The sequence below is a fragment of the Neodiprion fabricii genome, chromosome 5, assembly GCF_021155785.1.
Source record: "Neodiprion fabricii isolate iyNeoFabr1 chromosome 5, iyNeoFabr1.1, whole genome shotgun sequence".
In the NCBI taxonomy this organism is placed as follows: domain Eukaryota; kingdom Metazoa; phylum Arthropoda; class Insecta; order Hymenoptera; family Diprionidae; genus Neodiprion; species Neodiprion fabricii.
Genome location: NC_060243.1, coordinates 25406077 through 25423456, shown reverse-complemented (window position 1 = coordinate 25423456; position 17380 = coordinate 25406077). Strand labels below are relative to the sequence as shown.

General features: G+C 38.7%; 2 protein-coding genes across 24 annotated transcripts; one reads left to right on the top strand and one right to left on the bottom strand.

Annotated features, from left to right (window-relative positions):
* Window positions 1–457: 457 nt before the first annotated feature.
* On the bottom strand, window positions 458–2972 carry LOC124183826 (NADH dehydrogenase [ubiquinone] 1 alpha subcomplex assembly factor 2). Of its 11 annotated transcripts, none has more exons than XM_046572889.1 (3): window positions 2757–2804; window positions 1292–1333; window positions 458–1097 (listed from the first exon to the last, which is right to left on the bottom strand). In XM_046572889.1, exons 1-3 carry the CDS (start codon window positions 2787–2789, stop codon window positions 852–854), a joined length of 321 nt encoding a protein of 106 aa, XP_046428845.1. In that variant the 5' UTR covers window positions 2790–2804; the 3' UTR covers window positions 458–851. The 11 variants fall into 11 exon arrangements, 6 of the variants coding, with proteins under 6 accessions (XP_046428845.1, XP_046428844.1, XP_046428842.1 ...); XM_046572888.1 differs by lacking the exon at window positions 2757–2804 and adding an exon at window positions 2062–2173; XR_006871061.1 differs by lacking the exon at window positions 2757–2804 and adding an exon at window positions 2835–2972 and having other exon boundaries at window positions 1011–1097.
* Window positions 2153–16948, top strand: LOC124183803 (serine/threonine-protein kinase 10). 13 transcript variants are annotated; one of them, XM_046572813.1, is made up of 13 exons: window positions 2153–2250; window positions 4321–5059; window positions 5159–5323; window positions 5471–5669; window positions 5789–5919; window positions 5993–6316; window positions 8900–8984; window positions 9115–9275; window positions 9467–10050; window positions 10166–10755; window positions 11002–13316; window positions 13858–14236; window positions 15207–16948. In XM_046572813.1, the coding sequence occupies exons 2-13, from the start codon at window positions 4901–4903 to the stop codon at window positions 15308–15310; spliced, it is 5196 nt and encodes a 1731-aa protein (XP_046428769.1). In that variant the 5' UTR covers window positions 2153–2250; window positions 4321–4900; the 3' UTR covers window positions 15311–16948. The 13 variants fall into 13 exon arrangements, 12 of the variants coding, with proteins under 12 accessions (XP_046428769.1, XP_046428768.1, XP_046428771.1 ...); XM_046572812.1 differs by lacking the exon at window positions 2153–2250 and adding an exon at window positions 2915–3001; XM_046572815.1 differs by lacking the exon at window positions 2153–2250 and adding an exon at window positions 3197–3438 and having other exon boundaries at window positions 9118–9275.
* Window positions 16949–17380: the final 432 nt, after the last annotated feature.

Genomic DNA, 17380 nt, shown 5'->3' with positions numbered 1-17380 from the left:
AATCATTCTTGAATGACTGGGCAGACCTACGGAAGTGGGCAGTATTTCTCGTTCAAGTTATCGATGACACGTCTATGCTGTAACCATGCACTAATTATCACGAGTGCAGCTGCAGTGGAACTATGAGTTAGATGCGATAAAGTTTACAAACGAGTAACGTAGATCGGGTGAGAAGCTTCACTGTGAGCCATACATATTTATCTTGACTTAAGAATTAGAATTTTTATTTTGTATATCGTGATGGATTCGCACGCTTTGTAGTCAATCGAGTTTGTAATTGGTACGTAGATACATAATATTATACCATGTTGCTCGAATGTACTACACGCAATGTACGATGAGGTATACTTAACGTCAATAAATTGTTTTGCATTTTAAAAAAATGTATTGATTACTAAACATCGTGATTCATCTTCAGAGTAAGGAAAGAGTATGAGGTAAAGTAAAAACGAAGGGGTTTCAATTATGCTTTCTATTGAAACAGAGTATTGACATGAATTTACTATGAACAATTGATTTCTACCAATCAACTCTCCTTTATGACTGTACAAATTATTGAAGTTGAAGGATTCATCGCAAAAGTACAAATTATTGTGTACGATTGTTACATAACATGTACGTCATCGATAATTACATTATACGCAGGCTACGAAAACAATCAGCAATCACATTCTAACAATTCGCTAGAGTATTAAATTAAAGTCGATAACGTTTTTCACTGGTTGCACTTGATTCACACTGAGTGTTATTTCTCCAGATTCCAAACAATAGCAGAAGTGGAATCTCAGGAAATGCACTTAGTGAGTATCCAGTGTAGCCAGTGGAAAACATTATACAAGCGCCTCTGAACATTACTCTTTGCTGTCCTTGAATCCTTCAGGATACTGATAGTCTTTATAAGTTGGGAATCCAATCGCCTCTGGCAGTGGTGCCGGTTTTGACTTTGAGGATCTTGTAGCTTCTAAAGCACTTTCCAATTCAGCTGCATTTTTCTTCTTAGTTTTCATCAGTGCCAGACTCTGCAATACTTCAGCATCTGACGGTGGTTCTTTTCTGCGATACCTTAGCCACGCTTCCCATTCAGCAGGTACTTCTTGCTGAAAGTCATCTTTGTTCACTGGTTCGAAGTAACGTGGTGGTTTTTTTTTTGAACTTGTGGAATGTAGCGGTGTTTCATAATACTTGGTACCAAAGTGATCAGTGCCTACTAGATCTCCTCTAAATCTACGTGGTTTAACCGACTCTATGAAATGTTTCCAGATTGTTTGAAAAACGCCCCGCGTCGGTTTACCTGCCATCTTAGTTCCTCGATATGTTGATGTATGTCTGCACCCTGCAAACCAATTTAAATCACTTATCGGTTGCAATGCCTTTTGCCGGGGTATGTTAATATGTATTATGCGTCTTTGGCTGCAATAACCAAAAACCCCACATTTTCGTTCTTATCCTTTCCCAGACCTGCTGAAGTTTCGGGGTTAAGTTGTAGTAAAACACTTGAAATTTGACATGTAGAAAGTCTGCATCACTGTAATAATTTCTACTCTACCCCTAAGAGAAAGCTTTGCGTGTGAGTGTCGCGAAGGAGTGAGAGAAGTATATGTTGGTATAATCTGTCTCTCTCGCTCTATACGTGATTGGATATATATATATATATATATATATCAATCATATCGGCTGCATATTCGCGAGGTCGATGGGATAGGTAGCTCCCTCCAGTGGTAGGTATGCTTTAAGTATATGCTCTAAAGACTGTACTACGGGACTCTACCTGGAACTCATACCTATAGGTATGTAATACTACTGGAACTACAGGTTCTTTGGGTATATTTCAGTGATCTGCAGCGACGGCTACGCGAAAATGAGACCAAATGAGACCCAATCGAAGCAAGAGAGATGAAAACGGCTCCGTGACTGTAGACTATTCACTACTCGTGCTGTCCGACACCGTTGCCAGACTCGCCAGAGTCACCAGAGTAAAGTTGAGTGGGAGACACACAATGATGCGTAAAGAATGTCGTTACAAGCACGGATTACATAAATTTAACCAAAAATTTACAGTACACAGCTGCTCGACGGCTTGTGATTAATATTAGAATAAACAGAATCAATACAATTCTCTTGATTTCTCATGTAGAGCTGCTGCTACCTTCGACTCTGCTAAGCTACGATGCAGATTGCTACTGCGAACGAATCTGCAGGATTTACGCTCAAATAAGTGTCTGTTTACCGAAGAACAAGCTATGATGTAGTGTATGTGAATTGGATTATATATTTATATGTATATTTTCGAGTTACCGAATTATGCGATTGAAACAATTTATATTGGAAATTGAATTAGTGAGCTTATACAAAAATTTTTTTGAGAATATTACAATCGAGAAATGTCGAACCACCTGTACACTACATCTTTACTTGCAAATTATACATTAACCTAACCGATTATCGGAATCGTTCGAGCGTTTGATGTCCGTGGACTATAACAGGATTTTCTTCGTAGGGTTTCGCAGGCTATGCGATAATTTAATAATATAACATACGAGAAATGAGCTGTAACGCGTCTGCTCCAAGAAGTGAAGAATCGAGCTTCAGCAACTAGTCTGCGTCTGATTTCCGAGAATTTTATTTTGCTTGAAGACAACAGTTGACAAAATATCATCCACAACAATAACTACGAATACGAATTCGTACATACAGCAGCGCATCACAGTCAGAAATAGAATAAATGTATACATATATACTCCGCAGATGATACCTACGTACGTTGTTGACACGCGACACGACGTTTGCATGCACCTGAATTTTTATTATTCCTTCTCTTTTCTATCTATACATACAGTCTTTGGTTGCCGACTGATTGTCCACGGCGATGGCGGGTGGGGGGCTGAAAGGCGGTATGTATCGTGGCAATAGCCAGTCTCGATATTCCTTGGGAGTACATGCGTACCGACTTACGGATACTGCACGTTGACCGTGCAATTGCTAAAAACAGCAATAGCCATCGGTGACTAGCCTGACAATTTAACCCTCGATAAATACGCGCGTTAGTTTAAAGTTGAACGAAGGTTGGGTACGGCGTGCCCCCCCCCCCCCCCCCCCCCCTGCTGCCTCGTACGTACGCATACACACACAATGTACAATACACTCCATGGTTGAACATGGGTGGATCAGCGGTTTACGTCACTTCCAGGCGTGGTGTGTCCGTGTCTCTTTGAGAGTCGTGTGTGCGCTGAAAATGGCCGTGTTTTAACCAGATTTATCAAGCCATATAATTTCAAACGTAAATTTTTCCCGCTTATCTCGCTTGCCGTTTCGTATTGAAACTGGTTCTATTCTGTGATATTACTTCAATATTGTTGTACACCGAGTGTCATTTATTCAGTGCCGTGCCTTCGACAGGCTGCTGGATAAGATGACTATTGGTACCGATTGGTCGATTAGGTGAGCGACTGTGTTACATACAGATTTTGGTACTATTTTCACTATATTTTTGCAGCCTTTCACCGAAATATAACCTCCGGTTATCGATTAAGAAACTATTACGCCGTTTGGCGTTGGTTCTGTAGTTTTAGTACTACCTATCGGAATGTAAATGTATGTGGAAAAATAAAAAGGAGAAAAAAGGCCAACAAAAACAACACTCAATGTGACGGAAAAATTTCGTTTCACGAATTCGGTATCGGATAATTTTTGGACTTATTTTTTACTTTAAGTTTCCCGAATTTGAGGAAAAACTTCTTGCCGTCAGCGTAAAAATGTCTCCGTTCTGGAACGTATGAAACAGGTGCTTTGCATCTCTTGATAACTCGCAAATACGCAGGTGGACGTCTAACCAAACGATGTCGATCGAATGTCAGCTGTATTAATCATTAATTCGACGCATTTTTACGTACATATATACCTAGAATCATTGTTCAACGTGATGGCTTCATGTTAATATTTATACGTTTGAAATTCATAATATCACTGCTCTGTCTAAACAGCCACTTGTATTTGTTGAATCAGTATTGGAAACCTGACTTGGATCAAGGCCAAGGGTGTAGTTATGTTTTACCACCGCTGACGATGCGCCTTCCGTTACAAGCTCACGCTTATGCTTATCTTTCTTATCTCTGTCTTCATTTTTCCACTCACTCATAGCTAATATCACATGTTAAATTAACAGCTCCATCAGGCTTGCAAATGTGGTCTAGATAGAGAATTGAATCACCCAAAGAAGTGACCGAACGTCCCAAAGTACCTAATGTTTTTAAGAACCTAGTATCAAAAGCTTTATGTATCTTTATTATGTAATTTTGCATGAATTGAATATTTCTGTTACAGATTTTGGAGGTTCTAAAGTGGTTAATTTTTCATTCAATCTTGGATGTCTGGAAGAAATGAAGGGCCTAGCCCTTGATGACCCACACCGACTGGCGACGAGTATCGGTACTGGCTCGCTAGACACCATTGAAGATTAAATCCGTCAAGATGCGGGAGAGATTTGTGACGATACCTCGACGTGTCGAGGGGGTCTGAATACCACAAGTATTGGTTCAATTCGGTTCCTGCCTAGGAATCAAGTCGAGGATGTTTACTGATTTACTTTTGTACACGTGAAAAGATAAATTTACTGGACTGTACTAATTTTTTTTTTTTTTTAATGTTTGTATTAACGTTACATTTGATGATATGTCCTACAACGTTTGTGACATTTTAACGTCTGGGTTATGAATCATCTTTGTTATTGATTATAATTACTGTCTTGCGCTTTATATGAAATAATATAACAAGGTCCTGTATTAATTATTCAATATAAGTCTTATAGTCATTTGCCAGAAGCCTGACATGCTTCAATCAATTATATGGACCAAGTCAATTTAGTTTATTTCTTAGTCAAGTTTTAGGGTGTAATAAGTTCAACATGTCGTTTTTATCAAATTTGAAAAAAGCATTCCACTTCGGTGGCAATGACGCGAAGAAGAAAAAGTTGTTCAATAATATTAAAATGGATTGCGACCCGGAAGAATTTTGGGAAATGATCGGAGAACTTGGAGACGGTGCTTTTGGCAAAGTCTACAAGGTAAGCAACTACATTGTTGTGATTTTATCCCTGAATCTTTATACAAAACACAAATGAAAGTACTTAGTAATTTGAACTTTCTTCTGTCATTCTTACTAGGCACAGAGTAAACAGACTCAGCAATTGGCTGCAGCTAAAATGTGTGCATTAGAAGGTGAGGATGACCTTGCAGATTTCATGATTGAAATTGATATACTCTCAGAGTGCAAGCATCCAAACATCGTGGAATTACACGAGGCCTATTTTATGGAGGGAAAACTGTGGGTGTGTACACAGAGCATTTGCTAGATTACCAGATCGAGGCATCTAAATTTATCATTTGTTCAGATGTTGGCAAGTCATTTGTGCAACACAATTACTGTTGTCTTTATCAATTCATTAAGATATCTCAATCGACGTATGAATCTTCAGATGTTGATCGAGTACTGCGACGGCGGTGCCTTGGATTCGATAATGGTTGAACTGGAAAAGGCTTTGACCGAGCCACAGATAGCTTATATATGTCAACACATGACACAAGGACTGGCCTTTCTTCATAAAGCCAAAGTTATTCACAGAGACCTTAAGGCTGGCAATGTTCTCCTCACTATGGCAGGCGGCGTTAAACTGGGTAAGTTTCGTTCATAGGTATATTCGTTATTGATAGCAGCCAATCGGTATTATGTATCGAACGACGAGTTGTAATTTACTTTCCACTGATATTAATAGGCACATTTTTTCTTTAAATAGCCGACTTTGGGGTTTCCGCAAAAAATAAGCACACCCTCCAGAAGCACGACACATTCATTGGAACGCCTTATTGGATGGCACCAGAGGTTGTTCTGTGCGAAACGTTTAGGGACAATCCTTATGACTTCAAAGTAAGAAAAAAAAAATGATTTTGCAACATTGTACATATATATTGGCAAATAACTTTTCATAAACTCTCGTCAGGTTGACATATGGTCGCTGGGCATTACGTTGATTGAATTCGCTCAAATGGAACCCCCCAATCATGAGATGTCACCGATGCGAGTTCTGCTGAAAATCCAAAAAAGTGATCCTCCAAGGCTTGATCAGCCTGGGAAATGGAGCAAGGATTTCAACGAGTTTGTTGCCAAGGCGTTGATAAAGGATCCTGCGGCACGACCTACAGCCGACGAGTTACTCAAACATCCATTTGTCAATCGTACTCTGGATTCCAAGCCCGTCCGTGACCTGTTACTCGAATATAAGGCTGATGTGGTTGAAGAGGAACTCCTCGACGAAGATGCTGAGGTACGACTTTTGTTATACGTTATCTGTATCACTACAGCTAAAATGTGCATCTACACATATAATTGGCATCATGTCACAATTATCCACATTTATGCACAGTACACCTTATCATTGTCTTCACCGCATAGTTCATTGGATTTAGACATTCCCAAATTAAGAAATAAGACAACGGAAAATTGCATATACCTCTTTTAAAATGGACAGTTCTCTGCATTTATACAGTCACATATTTTCATCGGGATTTTAATCTTATTCCAAATGCAGTCGCATATTTGATATTCAGCAGAGAGTGAGAAGTACACAGTATAAGTATGCAGTTTCAAACGATGTACGATTTCTGCCCATACCTAGCTCAATGGAGCTAATGTTATATGGGTAGCTACTATAACTATGCAAGAGACTTCGGTGATTTTCTAATTTTTCTTTTGTGAGCGTGATTATCACTAACATACACTTTGTTTGCTAGTTGTTATAAATTTCACTGAAGCATATAATTTTAAACAGCATCTTTTGGCCTGTTGTATCACCCTAAATGCGAAAGAAACTTTCATTAAGTTCACATAAATACATCTAAATAATATACCTGTGATTCCATGCTTGCATTATGGTAGAAGGCTAGGAAGGCAAAAAAACACAGGGAACAGTATCAACGGATCGGTAAGCTGCTCAAAAGTGAAACATATGTCAGAATTTGTTACCTTTAAATGAATGCTGTGCCGCAATAATACGCATAATATATTTATTGGTACTTGACGCAAACCTGTTACACACAAGCATTGTGGGTGATAATGCAATACTTGGAATTTAACTTTTCTATGCGATTGGACATTTGCAGTTACATGATGTGCAGTAGAAATGTTCTGTCAAGCTTGTATTTGGGCTTTTTCGCGTTTCTTTTTTCCGAAAATACTAAAGTAGTTTTTATTGTTTCGTTGGTACTTTGCGTGGATAACACAACAGTTGAACATTTACTTTACTCTATACAAATATCCGTTCTGCTTCTTTTTCTTAGTTGTTATCCCTGGTATGAAAGCGGGTTTTTTGGAGAATGATTTGTGTATAAAATAGTGTGCACGAATGTCAAAGAACAATTATTTATACTGTACATGCATGTTTTGACTGACTTTATGAAATTACTAAGTTTTATAACTAAATCTATGTGAATTTCATTGCCATATATTAGAGTGAGATTCAGATCAACTATTTTCTTATGATCTATAATTTAACTTCATTCAATTCTCTTCAAGATCACTAATTAGAGGTGCTTAAATTTCAAATGAATATCTGTCGAAGTATAACATTTTTTGTAACTGGTGAAATATTTCTGTAGTACTCACTTCTCAAAGATCTTAAAAAAAATCGTAATACAGAATAAACAAATGATACAAAATTTTAGAAAAAAGAAATCTGAAATCTTTCAGCCTATCACATATCTGCACAAGTGCAATCATACAGGTGTGTTGTAGAAATTGTAGTATTTATACGAAATTTCATATGATATAAATACCTTTGACCGTATCATTTGTGTGCATAAATATTTGTACATATTTTATGCATTGTATACACTTGTGTATAACTTGAGAATTTGGCTGTGCATGCGGCTCTCCTGGGCCTCGCCAGCCCTGTTCTTCTTCCTCGTGCAATTGTCAGGTCAGTAGACATGGCAGCATAATTACATATATACTCATATGTATGATGAACAAGGTGACCTACCACCATCGCCTCATGGGCTGAAAATCCGTGACTGAAACATTTTTTACTTTTTGTAGGACATTTGTCGTTTGCAAATGACAGCCTTTTGAAATTGGCCAATCACACAAATTGGCATCCGACAAAGTACAATCTGCCAGCCTCAGTCCCCTTCTATTTTAAGTCATCAGCTGGATCAGCAAATGTTAAACAGCTGTAATTCGCAAACAACAAATTTCTTATAAGAAATAAATACTTTTCAGTCACAGATTTTCACAAGAAATACGTTGTTAGCCTGTGAGGTGATGTTCTTGGGTGACCCTGTATATGGATTGCGTATATATACATGTATATAATATATAAATATATATATATATATATATATATATATAGTCTAAATTCTTGTTTTGCTTCTATAATTATACAAATTGTCATTGGTGTTTTTTGTTATCATTACAATCAGGATTCTGTCGAATAAGAATGATTCGCTTACCGGAGTGTGTGTTATAGATGTATAAAGAGAGGCAAGTGTTCGCTGTATGTCCCAAAGATATTAAGAGAATTTCTATAGTGAATCTAGCATCAGATGATTCAAACTACATGCAATTTCATTTGAACATCTTTGAAATATTCTTATATGAGTAATGGGATACTTGAATGGTTTGAAAGTAATTACAGCAAAGATGGTGGGATCATTTTAAGATTGCAATGAGGAGAAATCAAAGTGATTATTATCTGCTGCAGGTTAGGAAACGCCTGGAACAGTTGATCCTGTGTATAGAAAATGTTTGTGAACGGGCAAATAGGCATTTTATAGGCTGTTGGATAGTTATGTAATTAATAAGCTTGTGATATAACTACATACATATACTAAGGCTAACTGGTGAATTCCAGGAGCAGCGCACATCGCAACTGCCGCTGGAGCTGGACCAACTTGGAGATGACTCCGCCTCCCTGCGCAGCGACAACGACGTTAAATGTACGCACATTTTTCATATTTCTATTCTACTAATTCTAATGTTATGCCAGTCTATAATTTCATCCATACTTTGAAAACTGCCAAAGATGAATAGTAAGTATCAATGTCTTGCATTTTTTATACCTTATAGCAGCTGAGAAGGAGAATGTCGCTGCAGCATCTGTGCCACACGAAAGGGAAGAGAGTAATAAGAGGGAGGGTGAGCGCGAGGGTGAAAAAGAAGAAAGAAACAAAAAGTTGCGAAAAGCTGATTCCAAAGAGAACATTTCTGTATCTGTTGAGAAAAAGTTGGTAAGTTATGTAGCTTATGCTGGGAAACGTCAAAAATCAAGATCTTGTTGTGTATGTAGTGTCGAACAAGATTACTTGCATAAAAGAAATGGCTGCATTTTTGAGGTGTAATTTTGTCTGTGCTTCTGACTATACATGTAACTACAATTACCCAGAGACTTTTAAATGAAAATGTTGGCTGAATTATTTAGGCACCCAAGCCACCTGTGGGAAACGAGTCGAACGAACGTCGAATCTCCAGGGAAAAGGGTCCCGCGCCCTTACCACCTGGTGCCACGACACGTCACGACACTGGCAAGGCAGAAGATAAGGAGAACATTCCAAAACCATCAGTTACTGAAAAGAGCAATACCGTAACTCCTGTGACAATGGACAAGGAAAAATCTATTGTTAATAAAGAAGTGGAGAAAAAATCTGTATCTAAGAATGACGGTGACGATAGAGATATCAAAAAAGTTCCAGCACAGATCGTTGGTGAAGAACAAAACCATCATATTCCTGTGGAGGCGCGTCGCAGTGAGGAGGGTTCGGATAAACCAAAGTCTATGCTCAATGAAAAGCCAGTTGGAGAGAAGAAAAAGCCACCACCAGAAAAGCCTATGGATGTAGAAGTTAGAAGAAGATCTATGGACGAAAAGATGAAACTCCCAGCAGATAAGCAACATTTGAGTAACGAGGACAAACGGAAATCAGCACCAGTTAAACCAGTCCACGCTCCTGATGGAGTCAAAGAACCAGTTTATGTTAGACAAACTTCGGTGGAGGAGCGAAAAAGGTAAATTATTAATATTGCTGGCGAATATTCGTAACTTCATGTGTTAAACGAGTATTGACAATTCTATCATCGTTTTCATGTCCGAGTACTAAGTGTTTGATAAATCTACTTTTAGGCATGAAAAGAAGTCATTGATTGAAGATCAACGACCAAAATACGACATAAGGTACGATGCGCGACCAGTCACAGACGAAAATTTCCAAAGCCTGGACGAAAAACGGAAATCTGTTGAAGATAAACTGAATGCTGTTCTTGAAAAACGAATTTCGATGGATTCCGCAAAACGGCACTCGGATCACGCGTCAATCGAAACACTGAAACGCATTTCAGGAACAAGCACAATTTCCCAACTTTCGGGAAAACGCACACCAAAATCGAGCTCTACTGCCGATGTTAACTCAGACCTTGGCACTCAAACAACTCTTTTGAAAAGTCGAAGTCAAGAAGCATCGAGCAATGATTCGTTTGGCAATAATGTTTTGAGGTCGCAGTCGGGTGAAATTTATAGGGGCAGTAGTCCGGATTGGAAGAGAGAAAACCAAGCCAGAAAAGAAAAAAGTTCCTGTGATACAGTAGACAGGTCAGAACATATTCATAGGAGAGGTTCGTCCGCCGGGTCAGGAGTCGCTGTTGTGACGTCAACACCAGTGAGAAGCCGTAGTGTATCCAGAAGCGGCAGTGGAGATAATGTTGTCGTTATTACCGGTAAGATATTTGCTCATGTTAGTTTATTGTTTTAGAAATTAAGATTTGATACTCATTCATTTCTTATACCAAAAATCTATACAATCTTCTCCTGAAATGTCTCACCCTATCTTTAATTGCAGAGTTATGATTGTTATGAGCATTTACTGTCATATTCTTGACAATTGACAAATTAATAAAATGCTCCTGTCCCAGGTCGCATGTCCCCCTACATGGAGACTAATGTATTTATGTTTTCCTTTGAAGGTAAAACAAAACCCTCTGAACATCAAGAAGATATACGATTCAATAAATCCATGGTACGAATAACTCCAGATACACCTGATCCATCGAATAGTTTGGCCAGCAATGTGAGCCAAGTTACCGTCGTAACAACACATCCTCCTGTGCTTGTCGATGCCACAGCAACTCCACCTCCGCCTCGACACCAATCCCCGACATCTGAAGTTGTAATCGTTGCCAATGAGACAAACAAAACCCAGGTAAATGAGAGTTCGACTGACGATGATGGGTTTACAAGCTTGGATAGCCTTGAATACACGCCACAGGAACAGCCAATTGTAATATGTGCCACCGATACTTCCAAACGTGTTGGCAAGAAACTGGATGAGTCGGAAGTTGTCATAGTAAGCCCGATTGTTGATGACGAATTGATGGATACCAGCCATGTATCTGTAGTTACCGTTGGTGATGACAAAGAGCGAGTGAAAGATTCGTCTGTTGTTGGCAAGAATAGTAATACTGGCACATCAATGGCAGATCATGTTAATAGTAGTAATAGTAGGAGAAGAAGGAGGAGGTCCAGTTCAAAGAGTGACAGCGGCGACGAGATGCTAACTCCACCTCGTATGTCGGTGATGGTTGCTGGAACTACAGTTGGGTCGACAGATGTCGATGACCTTGCTAGCCCTACGAAGCTGATGCCTAATGGTATTGCAAATGTACGCAGCGATGGTACGGCAGCAGGACCTTGGTCAACGATGGCAAAGCATACAAATGAGTCAAGAGAGGAAGGTGGAGGTAAAGCATTAAAGGATAAACGCATCTCACCTGACAGTAGCTGTAGTAATGAAGGGAACTCGTCACATCGGTCCAACAGCGATGAGGGATCAACCAGGTCTCACACACCTAGCAAGAGTGTCGACAGATCTGATGCAGAATCTATATCAACGACAATAAGCCAGGACAGCCGAGGTTCGAGCCGAGACAACCACTTGGGAAGAGATTCCCGGCAATCGTCAGAAATTGACGACGAAGTTATACTTAGAAGAAAACCTCCCGAGTACACGAGAGACGCACCGAGACAAGCGAGGACAAAGGAAGATATTCAGATAATGAATCTTAAGAAAAAGACACGAAAGCGGACGAGAAAGTTCGAGATTGATGGCGTTGTAGTTACAACTACTACATCAAAGGTGATATACGGAGATGATGAAAATGGCAAGGTGTACGACGACCAGATATTTCGTAAACAAGAACTACGGGAGCTTAAGATGTTACAAAAAATGGAACAGAAACAATTTCAGGATCTGTCGCAGAAATCGCAATTCACCAAGGATCAGCAGGAGAAGCGGTTTGAACAAGAGAGGCTTATGTTGGAACGTGGGGCAGAAGGTGACCTCGATACGTTGGCCAGACAACAGCGTCAACAGATTGAAAGGGCTGAGACCCAACAAGAGGCTGACCTGAGGCTTGCGTCAAAAAAAATCCGTAGTGAGCAAGAACGTGAGTTGAAACAATTTCGCGAAGGGCTGAAGCAGGAGCTGCGACTGCTCAAGCAGGAGGTTGACCTTATGCCTAAAGAAAGGCGAAAGAATGCGTTTAAGATGCGGAAGGATAAACTCGAAGCCGAACACGAAGCTAGGGAGAAGGTATTTTTGGAAAAGTTGAATGAGAGCCATGAGACGTCGCTGAGGAGGCTATCAGACAGTCATCGTGAGAGGATTGCACTTATGGAGAGACAATTCTTGCAGCAGAAACAGCAGCTCATGAGGGCAAGGGAAGCGGCGATATGGGAACTTGAAGAGAGACAAATCAAAGAGCGTCAGCAGCTACTGAAGCGACAACTGAAGGATATATTCTTTTTGCAAAGGCACCAAATGCTGATAAGGCATGAAAAGGAGCTTGAGCAGATGAAGAGAATGAATCAGCGTAAGGAAGAGGAGCTTGTCAAACGTCAGACTGTTGAACGTAGGAACCTTCCGAAGAGAATACGCACAGAGATGAAGGCTAGGGAGATGATGTTCCGCGAATCAATGCGTATATCAATGACTGCTGCTCTTACTCCTGATCCAGACGCTGAGCGTGATAAGTTGAAAAAATTCCAAGAGAATGAAAAGAAGAGATACAGGGCTGAACAGCAAAGGTTTGAATTAAAACACGCCAGGCAGCTCGAGGAGTTGAGGGCACAGAGCGATGCTTCCATCAAGGAGTTGGAACAACTTCAAAATGAAAAGCGAAAAATGCTTATGGAGCATGAGACAATGAAGCTCAAGGAGCAGGAGGAATCCTATACGAAGGAACTTCGAGAGTGGAAAGCACAGCTTAAACCACGAAAGCAGGTGAGTCGTTAATGATATAAGTCTTACAGACTTATTGCATATTATTTTAAGAAAAAAAGTCCACGCACTTACCGTTTACACACGCTACGTGTATGCCATTATCAAATAACAGTACCTGATTTGTCTATAAAGAATATTGATAATAGGTAGATATAAGATATGTTGGATTTTATCGAGTGAAAATAACAGCAGTAATATTTTTGTATGTCCATGCAGCGAAATTCCTTCTCATTGCTTCTGGTTTTTCTTTTCATGTAAGATATAATAGATGAAATCATTTGTCTTACGACTTGAATACGTAAATCTCACACGTTGACTTTGATATTTGCATTTTTTAAGTTTTACTTTACACACGTTTTCTACATGTCAATGAAAATATTTAAACATCTTATCAACTTACGCTTAATCGATTCTTCTGACTTGTCTTCGAAGCAAAGAGCTCACATACAATGCTGACTGTCGTTAACGTCATCATTGTCATTCTTACAGTACGATTTATCGTGCTGAAATTATTAACAACAGTGTTACACAATTGTTGTAGAAAATAGAGGCTGAGCTGGCTACGGAAATGGAAGCCCTGGAATCACGTTATCCAGGTTCATTACCGACACGTCTCAGCGACCTTTCATTAATCTCCTTAGACACTTCTCGCGGTGTCAGTCCCGTCGGCATGGCTGTTGAAATAACAACGACTACGGGCATGTCCAACAGTTGGCGCAGGTCGCCTCGTTCTTTCGCATCCACTTCCAGAGCTAATTCCTACATCAAACCTCAGCCATCTCCATCAGCATTTAGTTTACCTCGTGTATCACTCAAACATCCTGGTTCCGAAGGGGATGCTACTTCATTGTCTGGGATTGAGGGTGCTAGCCTTGACAAAAAATCGGCAAATCCCAACGAATTCCGCCCACTTTCCTTGCGTAAATGATCCTGGCTGACTATTTCACGTCATTCCATTCTTGTCGTATTGTTGTACATCGTTTATCATCTTTGAAAATGCTCCATTCATTTCTAAGCATTTGCCGCTGCCGTAATCGTCTTCACCTACTATTCTTCTCGATAGCACACTCTGTAGACTACGGTCTAAAGAGTATCTATATTTTTTTCATTCACTATCATTCCTACACATGCACTAGCGGTGCAAATCGAGTAATCATATTTCTGTATTCATCAGTAGCTACCATTTTTGTAGTGTGATTCAAATCATTAAATATTGCAACATGTTTCTTTGGTTCTGAATATCTTTGCGTTGTTTATGTTTGTCGAACTATGGATGTTTTCACACAGTTATTTCGCTATCTATAGGTATACATTCATATGTATATTTATATCAAGTCGTATCATCAAGGGTTTGTGGTTTGGAAATGTCTTTGCTTGTATGTATATATACATTATATATGTATATGAATTTGTGTATATATTTTTGTTATGTGAAATTGTACGCTGTTCACATCCTTTAATACCACTCCGAACAACTGTATTCGATGGCATTGAGTACAGGTAGAAGATTTATCCGAGAATCGTTAATACTCGAATACCAAAGGTCAGTCAATTATCAATTCTATTCTGATGAGTATTAAATTGCATTACCAAACTACTGCCATCGCTTTACCAAAATCATGCGGGTACAAAACGAATTCTCTAATTCTCCTCAGATGCACCCTTGCATTTGTATGCTAACATCTGAAAACCAATTAATTATCAGTAAAATTTAAATCCCATCTCTTAATAGTTGTGATTCTCAATCTAGTTTCAATTTTATTAAAACTTTTTTTTTTCCATATTTGTACTATAAGAAGAACCAAATAAAATTTGTTTACGTGAAAAGAATGCTTAATATCTTCATATATGCTAATCTAATTTATTATTGTTTCTCATGATACTTTGCAGAGACTAGAAGAACAATTCGCTCAACAATTGGAGGTACAGGAGGCCATTTATGGACCGTCGGCGGTGCCTCTATGCTTGCCACCAGACCTCCCAGATCTGCCTGATCTTCCAGATCTAACCCATCACACCGTTGTAGCCGGTGGTTCAACGCGTAGTTCCCTGTCATCTGTCAGTGAAGGATAGATTGGAAGTTAGGGGGATTTAGCGTAGAGAGATAAAAAACATTTATGATTAGTGTAGAGAGATAAAAAACAGATGAATAGATAGCTAGGTAGATAGGTAGGTAGGTAGGTAGGTAGATAGACAGACAGACAGACAGACAGACAGACAGACAGACAGACAGACAGACAGATAGATAGATAGATAGATAGATAGATGAATAGCTAAGCGATGTAAGTAATTATGAATAATCAACAATCTAGAGTATGTGGTAATATAAATTTCATACACCCGAGTGAACCGAATATTAAACTGTAACAATTTACCCGACTTAGCGGTTCAATAGAAATACTTCAATGAACAAGTGCATGGTGCGTGGACTATTGGTGCGTGTATTTGGAACATACGAGTTTTCAGGGCGATTCAATTTTTCCAATTTTTTTCTCCCAACAAAGATTATAGGTACGTATGTATATATGTACTCTTACGCTTCGGGCAGTTTGCTCATATATATATATATATATATATGTCTGTGTACTCCGTAAGAGCACGATTTACTGCAATAATGTATTTACGTATATTTGAAGAAGATAAGTCTTGCCGAATTTCGGTCATCAACACAAATTGGAAACTTGATTACTGGTATAGCGTTATCGATTGCCTGCCCGTGACTAACACACGAGACAACTACGATATAATATTCCAGTGATTTGGATTAACAAATTTTAATGTTGGAAAAAAAAAAAAAAAAACAATGAAATAACGGGCTGTGAAAAATTGTTTCGACGAATAATGTTGAAAATCCGTACACATATTTATAGCAATTATGAGCAGGAATTGATTGAATGATGAAACCCCAAACTGAGGTATAGTAGAAAATAGCTGGTTTTGTATTTGATGTGTCGAATGAGAAAATAATGGGCTACGATATGCTACGAAAGATGGAGGCAGATTTAGTGTCTTGTGCTCCATTATTTAATTAGAACTCATTGTCAAACCCTCGTTACTCGCGTTTCCCCTTGTAATTCACGACTATTACCTTAAATACTTTCGATAATTTGAACAAGGCGACAATATATAATCGCAGAAATTGTCGCCAGGAATCAAAATATGACGCCAAATATTTGCTTTTCGTCGCAGATTAGAATAATGCAGAGTTTAGAATCTCTTTAATAGCTATGGCACAATGATGTGCAGGTATAGCTGGCGTCGTGTGAAATAATGATAATGACAATGGAAAGCCTAACCAATGCGTGTGCATGTGTGTTTGGTTGTAAAAATTTCAGTTTTCACCTAATCACCATGCATACTCATTTTTATGTATTTTCAATTAGTTACAATATGATAATCAATAATTGCAATAAATTGAAAAAAGTATACATGATTGTAAATATGCAGAGACTTAGCAGGGCAAACATGTGTCTGTACACGTAGATTCAATACAGCGATGTGGTGAACGAAAAAGCTGTCGATAGAATATATCATTATACTTGCCAAATTTCATTTTAAACAATGGTAATGTCCGCAGTGTTTTTTTATTTTTATTTCGTATGTTAAAGGAATAAACGAAACGCTTACTTCAATTTCGATTAGATTTTGTTACCCGTAACATTTTGTAGGCGAATGCGGCATACTTACCATATAAGTACATATTTCGTTAATCTGGCAGGATGAGAGGCTTCTTGGTATCAAAGTTGTATGTATACCCATATATTATATATACACTATACATATATTATATATATGTATATATAATATGAATACCCACTGTTGTAATAGTTATTGGCTCTCTAACTCTATTTTCCTGTCCTCTGCTTGCTTCATCTCGTTTTTTTCATTCAATCGAATTCCTTTCAAGCGATGTTTCATGAAACGGCAAACTCGATTTATCCCAGTAGAAGCCACAAGGCACGGAAATATTTATTAACAATCTATTCAACTGATTAAGATCTGGCGTGGCAACGTAACAATCAAAGTTCAATATAAATATATAATTTCGGCTTTCAGTGTCACAC